The 21087-nt window shown below is 40.8% G+C and overlaps 2 protein-coding genes across 5 annotated transcripts in view; both read left to right on the top strand.

Moving 5' to 3' along the window:
* rpl38 (ribosomal protein L38) overlaps positions 1-21087 on the top strand; it is a 259773-nt gene that overhangs the window by 77092 nt on the left and 161594 nt on the right. The window lies entirely within an intron of this gene.
* Positions 1-21087, top strand: part of LOC140187285 (protein sidekick-2-like) — a 971472-nt gene that overhangs the window by 868076 nt on the left and 82309 nt on the right. For all 4 annotated transcript variants that reach the window (XM_072242443.1, XM_072242442.1, XM_072242441.1 and 1 more), the window contains 2 exons: positions 290-454; positions 5151-5291. In XM_072242443.1, coding sequence (XP_072098544.1) covers positions 290-454; positions 5151-5291 — 306 coding nt within the window. The remainder of the gene's footprint in view (positions 1-289; positions 455-5150; positions 5292-21087) is intronic.

Raw genomic sequence — 21087 nt, 5'->3', positions numbered from 1 at the left:
AGAGGCATTGGTGAACTTTCCTGACTTTGTAGAATGTGCTCTGACACCATGAGAGGTCCCATAATCTGCAGCTTCAACCATAAAAATGTGTTCATGCCATGAAAAAATGGAATACATTAAAATATATTTCTTTTGCAACTAATGGTTGAAATTAAAAAGGTTCCTGTAGCTACAAAATCTAAACAGAGAATGGTTTACCTGTACATTGTTTAAATTACAAAAGTGATTTTCTCTCCAATGCATTGTCATGAACCCAGTTAAATAACAGTGTTATTTTTATGTTTTCCAGATGAAGGTCTATGGGATATTCTAATTAAGGATGTTCCTAAAGAAGTGACATCATACACCTTCAGCATGGACATCCTGAAACAAGGTGTGAGCTATGATTTCCGAGTAATAGCAGTAAATGACTATGGATATGGAACACCAAGTTCCCCTTCTCCGTCTGTTTCAGGTATAGAACTTATCTCTGAAATGCCTTAATATTTTTTGTTTAGAACCTCTCTGAACCTCAAATGTTAATCATCCTGTCAGTGGAGAATCTGTTTATTCAGCAGTTATATAGGTTGTACAATACAGACACAGGCCATGAAGCAACAAATCTATGCCAATTGTTGGGCTCCACTCAAGCACCTCCCATCTTTGCTTGTCTGAGTGGTATCACCCTCTATTCCCTTCCCACTCAAATATTTGTTCAGCCTCCCCTTAAATACTTTTCTACTAGTCTCGTCAACCACCCCCTGTGGTAACAAGTTATGCAGTGTTACCACTCTTTGCAAAGAGGATTCTATTTTGAGTTCCTCATTTGGACTTTTTGGCTGTTACCTTGCGTGGGCAGACCCATTGTCAGAACATTTCTGCCCATATTTATATAAAGCAGCATAGCCTGAGGGTGTAATAGTGCATCTACCTTTGTCAAAGTCACCTTATGAACACCACCCTTCCTGTCAAGATTCTTTACTGAGAAGTTATATCATGCAGTGTTGTTTGATTCAATACCACATGACCGAAAGAGGATTTAACGCGGTGTCGACTGTAATAATGGCCACTTACAGGTTAAAGTACAACAAAAAATGTGGAAACACTCAACAGGTCAGTCAGCACCTGTGGAAAGAGAAACAAAGTTAACATGTCAGGTTGAGGAACATCTTTCTGTCAGTTCTTCAACCAGAACCTCTGCCTCTCTTTCTACAGATGGTGCTTGACCTGTTGAGTGTTTCCAGCATTTTATTTCAGATTTTCAGCATCTGCAGTTTCTTATTTATCATTTACAGATCACCTTGCATCACTGTAGGAATATGATGAGACTCTTCCCACAAAAGGAGTGAACATCACTGGGCATGCTCACCTTTTATCCTTCGTGCCCACCTTCCCCCATCCCACCCATCAACCTCCTTCTGATCTGCAGTCCCGTCTTCCCATCCTCTGATTTCTCCACTGCCTTTCAATTACCTCAGCAACTATTGATTTCTGTCAACAGCTGGTGCAGATCTCCAAGGGCTCAGTTGTTCAACTGTTTAGTTAATTACAGTACCCATCATAATTCTCCCCATCTCCAACTACTTACCCGGTCGTTTAGCATGGTAAAGACCCCTACCTTTCTATCCTCACCTGCCACTGAGCAGCCACGTACATGAGCATGACCTGCTGCACCCAGGCCATAAACCATAGTGCTTCTTGTTTCTCCCCTTTGAACAAGTAAGTTAGAAAACACCCTGAACTTCTGCTTCAGTTTTACAACAATGATCGTCTATGACCAAAGCAACTTATCATCTGCTATCATGAGTAGGCAGCTGCTACATTACAACCCCTGTAACAGTGACTAGATAAAGCCAAGGACTTAATTTAACCTCCTAACATCAATCTGTCAGATGTGGGGATAGGGGTATGGGGGATGGTGCACAGGGAAATAGTAACGGTATTATTCAGATTACTCAAGTGGTTGTCAAGTTTGAATAATGGCATTTCAAAACTGTGCAATTGTTTTGACAAAGAGCCAGCACAGATATTTAGGGACTGAAAGACTCTGTCTGTGTTGTAAGTGTCTCTGACTTGTCTTCTGTGCTTGTCTTATGGCTAGCTTTATCATATTTAAATCATTATTATCTTCCCATCTTTAACTTATGCTCGGCTGCTCTACTCCCGACTTTGCTCCCTTGGGGCAGGCTGAGCAAGAGCATTTGGTCTGCATGGCAGCAGGAGGCAAGAGGCCTTGCTTATGTGCAACAGCTGGCCTCTGCTCACCCGGCTAGAAAGGAATCAATGAATGCCTTAACCGCTTCAGAGTTTTACACCCTGATCAAATACACAGATGTGTAAAGAGTGAAACGTTTTTGGAAATCTGTCAATAACATTAAGTATCAGTTACTTCTACTAACATGCCCTACTGATTGTATCTTTAAGCTATCACTGTCAAAGTTGAGTTTCTTGTCATTTAAATAAGTACATGTATGCATTGATGCAATAACGAACTTACTTGTACATCATCAAAAGCAAATAGCATCAGAGACACAAAATACATAAACATCAATCATTCAAAATTGTACAAGGAAGAGCATAATTATCAGGATTACTGGCAAATGTCATGAAACGTGTTGTTTTGCAACAGCAGCACATTGCAATAATAAAAACAATAAATTAGAATAAGAAGTAAATATAAAAAGATGAAATTAAATAGTGTAAAAAGAGAGGAATAGAAATAGTGAAATAGTGTTCATGGGTTCATTGGCCATTCAGAAATCTGATGGCAGAGGGTTAGAAACTGTTCTTAAAACATTGAGTGTGTGTCTTCAGGCTCCTGTAGCTCCTCCTTAATGGTAGCAATGAGAAGAACATAAGATACAAGAGTGGAATTAAGCCGTTTGGCCGATTGAGTCTTGGCTAATCCATTTCCCTCTCAGACCCAATTTCCTGCCATCTCCCCGTATCCCTTCATGCCCTGACCAATCAGAAATTTATCAACCTCTGCCTTAAATATATCTAGTGATTGTCCTCTGCTGCTGCCTGTGGCAATGAATTCCACACATTCTCCACTTTCTGGCTAAAGAAATTCCTCCTCACCTCCATTCCAAGTGGATGTCCCTCTGTTCTGAAGCTGTGCCCTCTGGTCTTAGACTCCCCCACCATAGAAAATATCCTCTCCAAGTCTATTCTAATGAGGCCTTTCACCGTTTGATAGGTTTCAATGAAATCCCACCCCCCCCCATCATTCTTCTGAATTCCAGTGGGTACAAGCCCAGAGCCATCAAAGAGGGTATGTCCTGGATGATGGGGATCCTTTTGAAGGTGTCCTTGATGCTGGGGAGGCTAGTACCCATGATGGAGCGGGCTGAGTTTACAACTTTCTTCAGCTTTTTCTGATCCTGTGCAGATGCCCCTCCATACCAGTTGGTGATGCAACCAGTTACAATACTCTCTGTGGTACATCTGTTGAAAGTTAAAAATAATGCCTGAAATATGAAAAAAACACTCAAATGCTGGATAAACTCTTCATGTTGGGCAGCATCTATGGAAAGAGGAAGTTAAATTAACAGGTCCTGGGCACTTTTTCAGAACTGATCAGCAGATTGTTGGTCTATTTCTGTGGGTTTTCCTGTTATTGCATTAGGAATAGCAAATATTCAGTTCTCGAATTGGACAACAGGTTTAAAATCTGTGATCAACACGCTGATCTGCAGCATGTAAAGCGTGATAATATGTTACATCAGGGGACAATTGTAACATCCGTGTGTCTTTACACATTACTCGTATAAACAGAGCACACCCTGATCCCCACTGATCTCCCTCCTGGTACGTATCCTTGCAAGTGGAACAAGTGCCACATCTGCCCCTGCACGTCCTCTCTCACAGCCATTCAGGGCCTCAAACTGTCCTCACAGATGAGGCGACACTTCATATGTGAGTCTGTTGGGGTGGTCATCTACTGTATCTGGTGCTCCGGGCATGGCCTTCTGTATATCAGTGAGACACAACATAGATTGGGAGACGACTTAGCCAAGCACTTACCTTCCATCCGCCAGAAAAAGCGGGATCTCCCGCTAGCCACCCATTTCAATTCTGCTTCCTATCCCATTCTGACATGTCAGTCTATGGCCTCCTGTACTGCCACGATGACACAACGCTCAGGTTGGAGGAACAACACCTTTTTTTCCATCTGGGTAGCCTCCAACCTGACGGCATGAACATCCATTTCTCAAACTTCTGGTAATTATGCACCCCCCCCCCATCTCCTGCATTCCCCATTCCTGTTTCTCTCTCTCACCTTATCTCCTAACCTGCCCATCACCACCCTCTGGTGCACCTCCTTCTTTCCTTTCTTCCAGGGTCTTCTGTCCTTTCCTGTCAGATTCTCCCTTCTCCAGCCCTTTACCTCTTTTACCAATAAACTTCCCAGATCCTTACTTTACCCCCTCCCCCTCTCCCAGTTTCACCTATCACCTACTACCTTGCACTTCTTCCACCCTCTCCCCACCTTCTCACTCTGACTTTTCCTTTTATTTCCAGTTCTGCCGAAGGGTCTCGGCCTCAAACGTCGACTGTTTACTCTTTTCCATAGATGCCGCCTGACCCACTGATTTCCTCCAACATTTTGTGTGTGTTTTGCTCCACACCCTCTAATTTATTCCGTGTTTAAAACAAATTAGCAAACAAAGTAATTTGAATTTCAAAAACACATACAATGGGCGATCGGATAGACAGCCAAGCATATTTTTATTTCAATAAATCTACCTGAACTTGTCCTTTATGTTCAATCAGGAACATATTCTTCCCCTCCCCTATCAGATTTCCGAACTGTCCATGAACACTACCTCGTCATTCCTTTTTTTTGCATTATATAATTACATTTGTAATTTCAAGATTTTTTAATCTTTGCAATGTGCTGTTGCCACAAAGCAAAAAAAAATTCCCGTCGTATTCATTGTCGGCGACAATAAATCTGAATCTAATCCTGAAACCTAAGAGATGGTGAAGCGGGAGCCAGATTATAATGGCACAGCAGTTACCAAAACTGCCCGAAAATGAGAGGTGGCATTTTATCTCTGCAAATTCACAAAGTCAAATTACTTTACCTTGCTCCCTGCCTCCCTCTATGCTTCTGTTTGTTGTATATTACTTACTAAGATCTTGGACCGTTTGAAAATTTTTTTCAGCCCAGAATGCAACCCCATTTTACGAGGAGTGGTGGTTCCTGGTAGTAATTGCCCTAGTTGGACTCATCTTTATCCTTCTGCTGGTGTTTGTACTGATAATCCGCGGACAGAGCAAAAAATACACCAAGAAGACAGACTCCGGTGAGTACATCAATTAATCCTTGTCAAAACACATCTAAAATTAAAGTGATCTTTGCAACCTGGAGCAATAAAACAATTCTATTTGTGTGCACATAAAAGCATCCTAATAACAATGTCAGTTTGCAATGGATTTTGTTCATGTAAGTGGTAAACTTACAATTAACAAACTGTTTGGAAACATCAGTACTAAATCTCCAGAAAGATTTACAAGGACTGTTCAGATTATGGCTGAATTGCTGTTTTATTTGCAGTGTCCTTAGGCACAAATGAATTGTAGCATCCAACCAGTAAGTTAAATCGTGATATTATCCAGTAAGATTACTGGGAATCCTTTCCCTATTATGCATGTAAAATATCACCACCTCTAACAGCAAAAGCATTGTCCAAAATATTTGCATAAAAGAAACAATACGCCTCTTCAAATTTCTCTCATCTAAATGGTCATACTAGTTTGAAGAACTCAGAACTTGCCTGTTAAAAGCATCTTCAGGCTGGATGACGAAATCTGGACCCGGAGCAAGTTGTTGGGTGGCATGGCCTAGGCCCGGAACCTTTCGCTGCGGGGTCCTAGTGTGAGGTGTGACTCGCTGTTTAGACAGTGTGGTAAACCATGTATATATGTTGTAACTCGGTTACCTGTCTGGACACACCCCTCTGCTGACTGCCCCTGTGGCTCCTTCCACAGAGTCCTGTATAAATGTGTTCGCCTTGCCCCTCCCCCTCAGTCCGGGGGCAGACACTCACTGTGGAGGTTGTATTGTACAGCAAATAAAAGCCTTTCAGTATTTTACCAAACCTCAGTCTTTTGGAATAATTGAAGGTGCTTCAATTTTATTCGCTGTACAATATTTAAATACTGGCCCAGATCAGAGGCAAGAGCCAATTTTGCTCACTCTCCGCGATCTCCACTCCTGTCTCCAGGGCACCGGAGCCTTTCACCATTCTGGTCAATTTAAACACCAGCCCAAATAAACTGAAAAGACAGGGTATCGGTTGGGGCAAGAGCTGATTTTGCTCATTCTCCACAATGGTCATTTCCATGGCGCTGAGGCTATGAAGACTGCCCCGTGCTGTGCTCCATGCCCACTAATATGGTGAACTGATAAGCGAGGCTTTGGGTCTTCTCTGGGGTTCGGATCTGCGGTCTCAGTATTGCTTCAGAATGCTGTTTATCGCTTCAATTGTTTGCATGATTTGTATTTTTTTTCTTTCTCTTGCACATCGAGTGATGGTCTTTAATTTTTATTTTTATTCTTTTTTTTCTTTAATTGGTTTCTTTCGGGTTCCTTACTTTGTGGCTACTTGTGAGCCAGCAAATCTCAAGGTTGTATAATTTATACATTTTTTGATAATAAATGTACTTGAATCTTGGATTGTGAAATGGAGTCACAAGAGAGGCCACAGATACTGGAAAGATGGAGTGACATACTAAGAGTTGGAAGAACTCAGCACGTCAGGCAGTCTCTAAGGAGAGAAATTTTGACAACATTTTGGGTCAGGGTGCTTCACCAGGACACTGCATCAGCTGTTTGTCTGCTAAAAGTAAGTTTGTGTTTTGATCTGCTCTGGTACTTCAGCAGCTAACTTGTATGGACCAGTAATCTCCAGTTGCTTTACTTCATTTGAGCTAAGATAACAGATTTAAATCAAGACGCTAGCCGATAAAGCATTAGCTCTGGTTTTGAAAGTTCGACTGTACAAGTTAAACCAGGAGTTTTATTTTCATTCCAGGTTATTAACCATTGGCACTTGGACATTGGATAGTGAATATACAAGATCAGATTCAGTCCCTGTGGTCAAATTGTAAATCAACAATCATTACTAAAGGTTGAAAAATTGAAGATAATTAGACATCCACAGTGCTCTGCTTGGTGCCTTGTTAAACACTCGTGGCCAAGATTGTGCAATTTAGCTGAGTTCTGCATTGCAGTGTCAGGCACCGAGCCAACCTAAAAGACAAAGCAAAATACTGACAGAATTCTACAACAAGAGTGCTACTTTGGAATGTAAAACCTTCACATGTATAATTATCAAAACACTGTTGGGCTTTGATATTGTTTGGGTGCCCATGTGCCAAGGATGAATAGGACATTACAAATCTTTCACTATCCAGTAATTAATATTTACTTTGTGGTTTTACAATGGTTTAGTGAGATTACACATCAGATTGAGTTTAGCACGTAAATCATGAAGGATTTATTCATCACAGTTATCACATCACAATATTTATTTATGTTCATCGAACCATACAGTGAAATGAGTCATTTGCATTAACAACCAGCAACTGCTGGGGGTAGTCTACAAGTGTCACCACACATTCCTGCACCAACATAGCGTGCCCGTAATGTTTAGCAGAACAACATGCAGCCAAAATACAATAACAACAAAACAAAACAGCAGTAAAGTCCCTTTCCCACCTCCAACCCAAAGACAGACCTCCACTTTGCATCTACAGACAGCAACTTTAAGCATGACGGACAATAAAATTCTTCAGATCAGAGTGATTTCTATTTTTTTTTAGGATTTCACCATCCTTTCTGCATCTGAGGTCGAATTTATCCTGCATAACAATCAAGAACTCACTTAGCAGTTCCATGTTAAAATAACAAGGACGAGCCCTAACCTGATGTAATGGAGAGTTGATAGATTACGGAAAACCCTTTTAAATGAAGACATTTAATACCAAAGGAAATGAGTCTTTGTATGCCAAAAATGGATTGCATAAGAGCAATAGTAATGTAATTATATTTATGTTCCCTGCAGAACTAGTCAACAAGATAATCATATTCATGAGTGTTATTTTCAGCCAACAGCCCAATGCATGGTGTGAACTTGGCACCTCTGAAATGTGACTTGCCAGTCACATCTAGAAAACATCACATGATGTTTTATTAATTTTTAAAAATAAAGTGGAAGGCAAATGGTAGGTGGATCTATGATTGCAAACCTATAAGTGAACATACTAAACAGCCTTGGATGTATGCTGAGTGTTAAAGGCAAGGCATAAAACTTCTGCATCATAATTTCTCAAAAAAGTTTCAAAAGCAAATCCAGCACCGAATGAATCCTATCAGGTAAAGTAATCAGCATATTGCAATAGATGGCGATACTATTTCACATTTTTCTTTTTATCAGTTTTTCCAATTTTCTTTGTCTCCTGAAAACTTTCATTCTTTGTATCATTGTATCAAAACCAATTTAACCAATTTCCCCCGGGATCAATAAAGTATGACTATGACTATGACTATCATCAATTATCCTCCTCATCATCATTATTCGCCTTGTGTAATGACATGGGCGATCATAGTCTTCTTATCCATGACCATGATTGTTCTTGGCACATGTTTCTAAAGAAGTGGTTTGCCACTGCCTTCTTCTGGGCAGTGTCTTTACAAGATATGTGACCCCAAACATTATCAATACTCTTCAGAAATTGTCTCCTGGGGTCTGTGGTCACATAAACCGAACTTGAGACCATCCACCACCTGCTCCCTTGGCTTCATGTGACCCTGATCAGGGGACAAAGCAGGTGCTACACCTTTCCCAAGGGCGACCTGCAGGCTAGCGGAGGGAAGGAGGGTCTTGCACCTCCTTTGGTAGAGACGTGTCTCCACCCTACCACCCAGCCATCAATTATGTTAACAACTAATAGTTTGTACATTATTTATGTATAAGCTTTGGAGTGCATATAGACAGACCGCTCAACTGCAGGCAGTCATCACGTCAGTCTCATAATATTGAGTTTGAGGAAACTTGGTATGTCACCAAAGACACTCGCAAATTTATAGTGATGTACCAAGGAGAGCATTCTAACTGATTGCATCACCTTCTGGTATGGAAGGGGCCACTGCACAGGATCAGAAAAGCTGCAGGAAGTTCTAAACTCAGCTAGTTCCATTATGGGCACCAGCCTCCCCAGCACTGAGGACACCTTCAAAAGTTGATGCCTCAAAAAGATGGCATCCATCATTAAGTTTCTCTATCACCCAGGACATGCATTATTCTCGTTGCCACGATCAAGGAGGAGAGGACCGGAAGCCTGAAAACACACACTCAATATTTCAGAAATACCTTTTTCCTCTCCACCATCAGATTTTTGAACAGACAATGAATCCATTTACACTACCTCAATATTTTCCTTCTCTTTTTGCACTACTGATTTAACCTAATTTTTTATATTTAATTCTTATTGTAATTGATAGTTTTTATTATTATGTATTGCAATGTACTGCTGCCACAAAACAACAAATTTTATGACATATACCAGTGATATTCAACTTGATTCTGATTCTGATTGGTAAATGTTGTGGAAATGCCTTAAACAAAACCCTGCAAAGTTATCAGGAGCAGGATGTTTCAACCTAAATCAGTGGTACAGGTGGTAAATGGGAGTCTAGCTTCATCTGCAGAGACCGAAGTCATGTTATATTAGTTCACTTTGTTGCCAGATGAGCTGAACGGTACCAGTATTTTGCAACATCAGTACATTTAACTCACGTACTTAATACATGAAGTAGTATTCTCTAGTAAATTAACAAATAATAAGGTGTATTTGTGACATAAGTTACAAAATTAACAGTTTAATGCTACAGGCGCTTCATGCGTGATGAGACCTGGGCGGTGGCAGGGAGCTCAGTAGTCTTACGGCCTGGGGGGAAGAAGTTGTTTCCCATAACAGTCCTTGTCCTAGTGCTACGGTACCTCCTGCCTGTTGGTAGGAGTCAAAGATATGTTGGACGGATGGGAGGAACCATTGACAATGCTAAGGCCCCTGCATACACAGTGCTCCTGATAAATATCTCTGATGGATGGAAGAGAGACCCTGATGATTCTCTCAGCAGTCCTCACTATCCTTTGAAGGGACTTGAGGTCAGAGGCCTTGCATTTCCTGTACCAGACAGTGATGCAGCTGGTCAGGACATTCTCAATGTCATTTCTGTAAGAATTGGTTAGAAAGGAAGAGAAGAGCCTCTCCTCTGCAAATGGAGATGCTACTGCGATTTCTTGACCAAAGAGGTGGTATTCAGAGACCAGATGAGCTTGTCAGTTATGTGCACGCCCGGAAACTTGGTACTCCTAAACCCTCTCCACGATGTTCAGTGAGCAGTGGTCAGCCTGGACTACAATTATCTCCTTGGTCTTGTCCACATTGAGACACAAGTTGTTGTGCTTGCACCGTTCTACCAGCTGCTGTGCCTCCTCTCTGCACACCATCTCATCATTGTCATTGATGAGGCTAAACACTGTTGGGTCATCAGCCAAGAAGTCCAGGATCCAGTTACAGCAAGAGCTGTTGAGACCCGACAAGGACAGTTTACCAACCATTTCTGAGGGATGATCATAATGAACACTGAGCTGAAGTTGATAAAAAAGCATCCTGGCATATGAGGCACCATTTTCCAGGTGGGACAGGACGGAGTGGAGTATAGGGGCTGTGGCATCATCAGTGGACCATTATGAGTGATCAGCAAACAAAAAAGCGTCCAACGTAGCAGGAAGATGAGATTTGATGTGATCCATAACCAGCCACTCAAAACTCTTCATTATTGTTGAGCTCAGTGCCACTGGATGATAGTCGTTGGGGCAACTTACTGTCACCCTCTTGGGTACCGAACCCTGAAGGGACAATGGACTGTTCCAGAGAGATGCTGAAGATGTCTAGAGGTTATTACCCCTCAACCATCAGGCTCTGGATCCAGAGGGAATAACTCCAGTCACCCCAGAATTGAACTGTTCCCACAACCTACTCACTTGAAAGTGGACTTACTTTCAAGGATTCTTCATCTCATGTTCTCGATATTTATTGCTTATTTAGTTATTATTATTACTTTCTTTATTTTCTTTATGTATTTGCAAAGCTTGTTGTATTTTGCACATTGATTGTCCATCTTGTGTGCAGTTTTCTGTTGACTCTATTGTGTTCCTTTGTACTTACTGTCAATACTTGCAAGAAAATGAATGTCAGGGTTGCATATGGTGACATAAATGTACTCGATAATAAACTTACTTTGATCTTTGTTTTCTTTAAGTACCCAAAATTAAGTTATCTTACATGTCTATCAAATTGGCATTTCAGTTTATCTCCAGCTCAATTCTAATTTATTGTAATTTTGCATCACTTGGCAACATTTGCAGGCACATCTCGGACTGTGTTGGTCATTGACACAAACAAAGCATATTACTGTACTTTTCGATGTGCATCTGACAAATAAGCAAACTTTACTTTTATCTTTAGCATATTTTGAATCTCTTTCTCCATCTGCCTGCTAGTTTCCTCACGTAACAGAGCTGCGAATGGAGGGTCTGTTACATAAGTGTTGGTTTGTGAATGACATGACATTGTAACTGAGTGGGAGTAGGTAGGAACTCAGTACCAAGGACATTAGCCTGGGAAAGGAAGCTGACATTGGGTCAGGGTCCCTTCCAGTGAATTTGGAGGATTTTGCAGACACAGTGTTGGTGGCACGTTTCCAGTGCCGTGAGATGCCCGTAAATAGTCCAGATTGCAGGAAGATAGATGATGGTTAGTCAGTAGAGGAGGATTTTTGTTCTTAGTCTGAGGTATTGATTGCCAAATATCCTTTTTCCCAGTCAGTTAAGGCTGTGCTGGTGCATTGTTGGTGGTGGGAGGTGGTGGTTAGCGGTTTAAATTTCATTAATATCTGCTTTTGCCGAGGTGGACCTCCAAGATATGGGATGTAGTCTACGTTTTCCAGAGTTGCTGTGGGACAGAGTCCAAGACAGTCATGTCAAGGAAAGAGTTATGTAGGGAATGTCTTCAAAATGTTCCAAACAGGGCATCATGAGTGCTTGCCCATCCCTGATGAGTTCACCTCAGTCATAGAGAGTATTACAGTGCAGAAGCAGGCCCTTCGGCCCATCTGGTCCATGCCAAACTGCTATTCTGTTTAGCTTCATCGACCCACACCCGGACCATAAGCCTCCATACCCATCCCATCTATATACTTTCCCAAACTTACGTTAAAGTTTGCATTTGAACCTGCATCCACCGCCTCCACTGGAAGCTCATTCACACTTAAACATTCCACCTTTCACCCTTAAATATTCCACCTTTCACCCTTAACCTATGACCCCTAGTTCTAGTCTGACCCAACCTCGATGGAAAAAGGTTGCTTGCATTTAACCTATCTATACCCTTCATAATTGTGCATATCTCTATCAAATCTCCTAGGCTCCAGGGAATAAAATCCTAACTTATTCAACTCAGTTCCTCAAATCTCAAAAAGATCCTTGTAAAATTTCTCTGCACTCTTTCAATCTCATTGATAGTTTTCCTGAAGGTAGGTGACCAGAAGTGCACAAAATACTCCAAATTTTGTCTCACCAACTTCCTATTTGGTCTTTTACAACTTCAGCATAACATCCCAACTCCTGTACTGACACTTATCTGCATTAAATTTCATATGCCATTTTTCTGCCCATTTTTTCTAGCTGGTCCAGATCCCACTGCAAACTTTGATAGCTTTCCTCGTTGTTCACTACACCCCAATATTGGTGTCATCCGCAAATTTGCTGATCTCAGTTTTTGCCTCTCAGTGGGGTGCTTAATCCTTAAAGTTTTTTTTAACAGAGAAGAAGCCACACATATCATCGTCCTGGAGTTGTACAACACAGAAACGTACTCTTCAGGTTTACATGTCCATGCCAAATTTTTGCTCCTCTCATCTCATCACATCTCCCCTCATTAAGATTGTATCCTTATATGTTTTGTCTGTTAAAGTGTCTGTCCAAATGACTCTTAGGTGTAATAATTTGATCTGATTTCATCACTTCCTCTGGCAGCACATTCCAGAAATCAACCGGTCTCTGTGTAAAAAGAATTTACTCAATTCCCTTCTCATCATTGTACATATTTCTATCAGGTCACCCCTCAGCCTCCTTCACTAAAGTATGACTTGCCTAATCTTTCCACCATCACTAAAGCCCTCCAATTCAGGCAGCATCCTGGTGAATTGCTTCTGCACTCCTATCTTGTAAGTTGCTGAGTTTCCTGTGCTTGCTCCATCCAACACCCATTCCTTAGGTGAAAGGTTTTCTGCTGGCCTCTGTCCTCAGGTGTGTGTAAAGCTCCCCCTCATGTTCCCCCTTAATATTTCACCCTTCATTCTATGGCCTATGACCTGTGACCTGCAGTTCTTTGAGTAAAGATAGAAATTCCAAGCCAGCAAAGCCTTATGTTTGTGATTGGTGAGTTTTTGTTGTTCTTATTGAACTGGTACTGATTTTTCCTCGTAGAGTAGCCAAAAGTGTCTTTCTGGTGCCAGCTGTGGTACGATGTGACTCCAATAACCTTGACCATGAGATGCTACCTGAAAGAGGATTCCCTTGTGAGAACTCGAGAGCTATGAGGTTGAGTGTCCTGTGGCAACAGTTCTGTCGATGCTGATGTCCGGTGACGGACCGTCAGAACTAACAATTGAGAATATGAAGACTAGGTGTGTGGCTGGAACCCGTTTCAGGATCTGGGCATGGTATAGTCTTCATATTGATGTGGGATAGGAATACGAACATTGATGTGGAATAAGAACATGATTTCTGCCCTGCTTTTACTAACAATATTCTAATTGTTTACTCCAGGAGTTCAAGTTAAGAAATATTTTCCTAGCATTGTGTTTGCAAATCATTCTTTTTTATAATGTCATTTGAAGGAAAAGTCAATATCAATGGATTTGTTTAAAAGATTTCATTTCAAAACTTAAAGCAGTGAATTCTTTGATTTCACTTCTTGTGAGCAGATGCTTAGATTCTGCTCACTTGTACAGCTGAACTTAGCGGTGAAAAGCAGCTTTCCAGCCTGAGAGACGGGGCTCATTTCATTTTGTGTTCCTTTCTGTGTTATTGTTAATTCCACTTCCATTGATAGATATCTATTTACAGTGTGAATCAGTAAAACTGACTGTGGTTTTCCTTCAACTATATTTTAATTTGGAAAATAATTCTTCAGATAAACAATTTGAAAATAGGTCATGGCTGTGACTGAGGTGCAGTTCTTGGGCAACTGACAACATTCTGCTGCTTCTCCCAACCAGCCCTTCCTGTGAGAGCCTCCACAGTGAGAGTTAGCTGTTTGACCAGAGAATGTGTTGTAGATACTAGTTTTGTCTGCTTGCACAGTCTGACAAGGATCATTAGGAAGTGAACAGGAGTAAATCCAAGTATTTTCTTCCCCTCTCTGGCATTAAGTATGTTCCCATGCTCTGACATCTGCCCATAACTGGAATAACTTTTGGAAACTTTCTGACACCTTTAGCCCAATTTTATGTCAGATGATTCAACTCACAAAGAACACAAGAGATGGGAGCAGCAGTAGGCCTTAGGCCTCTGGAGCCCACTCCACTATTTGATAAAGATCTTTGATCTCAGCTCCAGTTTCATATCCAGTCCTCATAACTCTTGATTCCACTGAAGTTCAAAAATCAATTTTCCTCAATCATGAATATATTTAATGATTTTGCATCCTCAACTTTCTGGAGTTGAGTGTCCCAAAGTTCACAACCAGTTGAGAAAATAAATCCTTCCAGTATTCTGAGACCCTGCCCCCTAGTTCTTTTTAGCCACCTGCCCCCCCAGGGGACACATCTTCATGCCTTTTACTCTGTGAAAGGCTCCTTCTTTTCAAACAATGAGCAGCTTGCCAGAGTTTGAGTGATTTAAATATGTGAAGAATAAGCAAAGATATTCTGCCCTAAAGAACATAAAAACTCACAAAGCTCTGTTATTTTAATTAAGCCTGTGCTGTCCTAAACAATAATGCAGTTTGTGAAATCTGACCCTGTATAAAATGCCACAGTAGTATGGCAGTTGGCGTGACGCCATTGCCACTTGGTGTGTTGGAAATCGGAGTTTAATTCCAACGTCACTGTCAGAAGTTTGTACGTCCTTCCCGTGAGCACATAAGTTTCCTCTGGCTGTTCCAGTTTCCTCCCACAGTCCAAAGGCGTACTGGTTAGCGGGTTAATTGGTCATGGTAAATAGTCCTGTGATTAGGCAAGGGTTAAATAGGTGGGTTGTTGGATGGTGCAGCTAATCAGATTGGAAGGGTCTGTATCTCTAAATAAAAATAAATAGAACAACTATCATGTTTGCCCATTTAACTGTTTGCATTTTTTGTAGCAGATAAAATGCTGTCTAAATCTATTATGTCTTTGAGGTCCCATGAGCTGAATCATCTTCAAAGCCTGTCTGCTGTACTGTTCTATAAAATGGAGCACTCTGCAGGCAGCAACTAAACCTCAGCCAATGTATCCTGAGGCTGTTCCATGGACTTCACAAAGGGCTTTCAACAGTTGACTGCTTTTAAAAGTCCTTGAACAACTTTAGCTGTCTCTCATATGTAAAAACTGTTCAAATGACAGAAGCCATGTTGTCACACACCTTTTGGTTTTGCCCATTACTGACTGGATTTTGGTCCAAAATATTCTACTGGTACCCAAAGGCCTATAAAAGATCCTTCCCCCTTGGAAGCTGGTCTCACTATATTTGGCTGCTTGCAATCTATTATTTGTTTCCCTGCAGCCATACAACAGTCTCTGATGCTGGGGAAGATTGTTGCCAAAAGTCTTATCTTGAGGGAATGGAAATCACCTTCTCCCCCTTCCTTTCGGAGATGGGTAGCTGACGTGATCTCAGTCATACAGATGGAGAAACTTAGGTTCTTGAGAGCCAATTCAATTAAAAAATTTTCCTCTATCTGGGATCCATTTCTTGCCTACCTGGATGAGGCCGGGGGCAGATGAGCAATTTCCCCCCAGCTGATTTCTCATGGCCCTCATTTGAGATTTAACGTTTAGTATTTTTGAGCACTTCGTACAATAGCATCCCTCTAATGTTATGTCTTTTTTTTGCTTATTTCTTTTATATACATGTCTTGAGCTTGTATGTTTTTGTTGATTTCATTGTTTTTTTTTGAAAATAAAGTATTTTTAAAAAACTGTTCAAATTAATTTAAATTGTATAAAATATTTAAAAAGTATAAAGCATTTGCATTTAAGTGAGTGAATTTAATTAAAAATACACAAAATAATTCCTCCAATATTATGTGTGTGTGTGTGTGTTGCAGCATCTGCAGAATCTCTCGTGTTTAAAAAGACACTAAACCACTTGCTTGCATTCGCCTTTATAAAAGTGGTGAAAGTTGCACGACCTACCAGCCATCTTGGACATAAACCAGGTGTAAAGTGCATCTAGTTACAGATTTTAATGCTGAATCCACTTGGCACTCAGGTACAGTGCAATAAACAAGCACAGAAGCTAGGAATGAATTGACCCACATGCTACCACTAACCACTGTTGTCCCAGTACTAGCTAAACACCTCTTATCAACCCTTCTGAAAGGAATCCATGTAGACGTGAGTATCTGTATAACTACATGGAATATTCTTTGCAACAATAAAAAATAGCATGACGGTGTAGCAGTTAGCACTGCTGCAGCCTGTCAACTCCAGGCACCTGGGTTACATCTGGACCTTGAGGAAGGGTGTTCATATGTAGAGTTCCTGTGAACAGGGTGTGTACTCCCTGTGAATATATATACAGTAGTTAATTACCACATGTTAAAAATGTGACAATTGATAAGCAGTTGCAATTATTTTATTTCCATCTTCTCTAAATCTTCTTTGCTTTGCAGAAAACAACACCAGTCCCTTCAACCTAATCTTGCAAGTATATCCCCTCCCACCTCAGAACTCTTCAAGTGAGTCTTTCCTGGCATCCACGCTATGATTTTTCACATCCTTCCTGAAAATATATGGCCAGAATTGGATGTGGTACCCTTAATGTCTGAGGACTATTTGATGGCTCTGGGAATGTACCTGCTGGAATTTAGAAGAATGAGGAAGGATCTCGTTAAAACTTACTGAATATTGAAAGGCCGAGATAGAGTGGATGTGGAGATGATGGTACCTATAGTGAGGGGGCTGACGACCAGAGGGCACAGCCTCAGAATAAAGGGATGTCATTTTAGAGTAGACCCGAAAAGGAATTTCTTTAGCAAGAGGGTGGTGAATCTGTGGATTTCATTGCCATTGATGGCTTTGGAAGCCAACTCATTGAGTATATATAGAGCGAAAATTGGTAGATTCTTGATTAGTAAAGGTGTCAAAGGTTAAAGGGAAGAAGGCCGGAGCATGGGGTTGAGAGGGATAATAAATCAGCCATGATGGAATGGCAGAGCAAACTTAATGGACCGAATGTCTAATTCTGCTCCTTTGTCATCTGTCTAACCAGTGTTAATAACAGAAGAGATTAATCTTCTTGTTTTCATATTCTGCGCCTTATCTTCTGTCTCCTATTTCAAGTTATAAGAGCAGATCAACAGCTTGCTGATGGACCATTGTGAGCTTTCTCCCTAATATCCGAATATGCTTCATGCTACCCTGTTTGAGAAAAACTATATATGTAATCTTCAGGGTTTAAGCATGGCATTTCATGCTGATGTAGTCTGTATATTTTCACTTACTTTGAATAATATTCAATATAGAAGATTCCATTTCAAATTAGTGAATAATCCAATGAAATAAATATTTAGTATGTAGATCAAGTAAGGAATTATTGATTTATGAAATTAAAATCAAAACAAAAATAAAGGAAAATATATTGAAAGTACTACCTTGGCAATGAGTTTGCCACACAAGTTGTTGAGGTTATATTCTCATGAGCCTCCGTTCATTGACTTTAGTCTGCTAGATGAGTTACTGCCAACATTTATATCTATTCTTTCCTTTTTAATGTCAAACACCCATGCAGAATTTGTAACTTCGGTTGAAATCATTGCCTCAAACATTTACGTATTGATTATTGATGCTAAATTGGCAGAATAGATGTTGAATAATATAGAATTCATGATATATTTGAACATAAACGTTCGAAAACTCCATGTATTCACATCAGGGACTTCTGTAATAAAAGATGCTGGACCTCCAAAACTGAGAATGTTGTAGCATTTAGCAGTTTTGGCAGCATCTGTGAAGAGAAAAACTGAGTCAATGAGCCTTTATCAATAGATCTCTGCACCTGAAGTATCACTGTAATGATGATCTTAGCTGTGGCACATGTTTACTGCAGTATCTTATTGGAATTATTTTAGAATATGTTCATAATCTGAGAGTTCTGAAAGGAAAATTTACAGCATCACAAATAGATTAAAGCTATAGTTGGAATGTAAAAATTGCATGCTAAATAAATATGAGTGCACTGCTGAAAATGCATTGATTATTTTTGGTCAGGATGGAAGTCACAGGTTTTCTTCATCTCTCAGCAGCAGGTCATACATCAGTCTTCCCATTGTGCTGGAAATTCAACAGAAGCTTTCAATCTTACCAAACTTCCTTTGTGTTTCTCTTTCAAAGGAATAGAGGTTATCTATCCTCAAAATTTAATTTTGCCCTTTCATAATTTTAGTCATCTTTCCTCTGCTGCCAGGATATGATTCCATGAGCATTAACTTTCCCATGTACAGCCAGAAAGAGAATGTTTGCAAAAGGTTAAACAGTGAGCATGATAGCTAAACACATTTCTAGCCATATTCATTTCTTGTGTTTATACACCTTCTGGCAGAAATTATTAGGCATTGATTGGAAGAAGAAAATATTTCATCCTTTTTCGGGAAGCAAGACTGGGGCTTCTTAAAGTGCAGCATCCTGTCATCTTCTACCAAGCCACTATTCTCAGTGCTCATTGTAATTAGGTGACGGAGGTGTTCATTGAAAGCAGGTGGAACAGGTAGTGATCCCTTTATGAAACTAAAATCACATGCACATTTTCACCTAAATTGCAAAGTCATCAAGAGAAGTGGAGGCAGGTCAGTAGCTCCAATATACTGTAAGTGAAAGCTTTTCCTTTTCTGTACAGTTGAGCTTTTGAACTGCCTGTATGACTTGTCAATTTCGCGGTGGGAACTGAAGGCTTAAAGTTGCAGGACAGTTGTTGCCTGGCGTGGACTTGGAGGCAATTTGATGCAGCAGAACTGAGGTGAGGCAGAGACGGTCTGACAGAGAGGAAGGACCCAAAGGTTTGATTAACTTACGCACCAAGCCAAATTTGAAAGGTCTGGTATTGGCCGAATCAAAGCAGCAGGGCTCAAGCCTGAGAGCATATCTCAGGTCTGAGAGCAAGGAATGACGCAAGGTCTGGCTGATTTAAGCACCAGACAAGATTGAAAAGATCAGGACATCAGGGCTGTATGCAAGAGACGGGCCAGTTCAGCTGGCTGCTCCATGAGGTTTACTTGTCTCTGCACTGAACTGAGGCTGTGGCCTGCAGCTAACAGGCTTCTGAATTGGCTGCAGTGATGACTGGCTGCTGATTCACTTTCGTGAACTTCAGTCCTGAATGCCATTTGCTTACTTTTATTATTTGCACAATAGATTTTTTCCTTCTCTCTGCACGTTAGGTTTTCTTCTGTTTTGATGGGTTCTACTAAGTTTCTTCGTCTTGTGGCTGCCCATAAGGAGACAAATCTCAAGGATGTGTAATGTATACCTACTTTGATAATAAGTGTACTTTGTACTCTAAACTCTGAAGAGGAGGAGGACTGCAGTATTTCAAGAAGCCGCTGATCATGATGGGTTTGATGGTTTGCTTGCTTCTTGCAAATGATACAATTCAGTTAGTACTTGAAAACTACTAGTAAATGGGAGTGTTTCAATTTGTATTGCCATTACATTGAGTAATACAGCATAGAAACAGGCCCTTTGGCACAACACGTTCATCTGATCAGGTTACCTCCCTAAGCTTGTCCTATTTGCCTGCATTTGGTCAATATCCCTCAAAACCTTTTCTATCCATGTATCTGTCCAAATACATTTTAAACATTGTAATTGTACCCAACAAAAGATCTCATTCCAGCAAATACTCATCTGGGTCAAAGTGGTGATCATGAATTCTGATACCACATTTTTGCTTCTGATACATCTGTCCTTTAATAACTCAACAGATCAGACCAGGATGTCGTGTATTCTGGAGGTGAAATAAAAAATATGTGAACATACAGTAGAGCGCAATACAGGCCTCTCTGCCCACAATGTTGAGCTGACCTTTTAACCTACTTTAAGATCAATCTAAGTCTTCCCTCCTAGGTAGCCCTCCATTTTTCTATCGTCCATGTGTCTATCTACCTAAGAACTTTTTAAATGCCCATAGTGTATCTGCCTCTGCCACCAACCCAGGCAGGGCATTCCATGCACTCACTACTCTCTGTGTAAAGAACTTATCTCTAACATCCCCCCCAAACGTCCCTCCAATCCCCGAAACATTATGCGCCCTGGTGTTAGTCATTTCCATCCTGCGAAAAATTCCTTAGCTATCCACTCATACGTTGCCTCTTATCACCTTCTCAAGAGGTATTGCACTGCCTGAATTTGCTATGCTCTTGCTTGCAAGCAATCTTGTTGAGATTTATCCCTTAATATTCTCACTAGAGCAAAGAAACGTGTTGTTTGCACCTATTAATTTGAATCCCCTGTTCCTCTGCCAAGCTGATCTCAGCTTGTTAACCAGTCAGATCGAGCAAAAGTAGTATCATCTACTGATGTCACTTTAAACCAAAATAGTTATTTGAATCAAGGTTTACATCAGACATCCCACCTCTCCCGGAAGTTCCGGGAGTCTCCCGCATGTTGATAATGGCTCCCTGATGCCCACAAATGATATACAATATCCCCGAAATCAATTTTTTTGACAGCAAGAGAGTGAGTGCAAGAGCGACCACGAGAGAGAGAGAGAGAGAGAGAGTTCCAAAAAAAGAAAATATAAAACTTACATCACCCCAGACTACCCT

This window comes from Mobula birostris, chromosome 24, assembly GCF_030028105.1.
Source record: "Mobula birostris isolate sMobBir1 chromosome 24, sMobBir1.hap1, whole genome shotgun sequence".
NCBI lineage: Eukaryota > Metazoa > Chordata > Chondrichthyes > Myliobatiformes > Myliobatidae > Mobula > Mobula birostris.
This window is presented reverse-complemented; position numbering and strand designations above follow the sequence as displayed.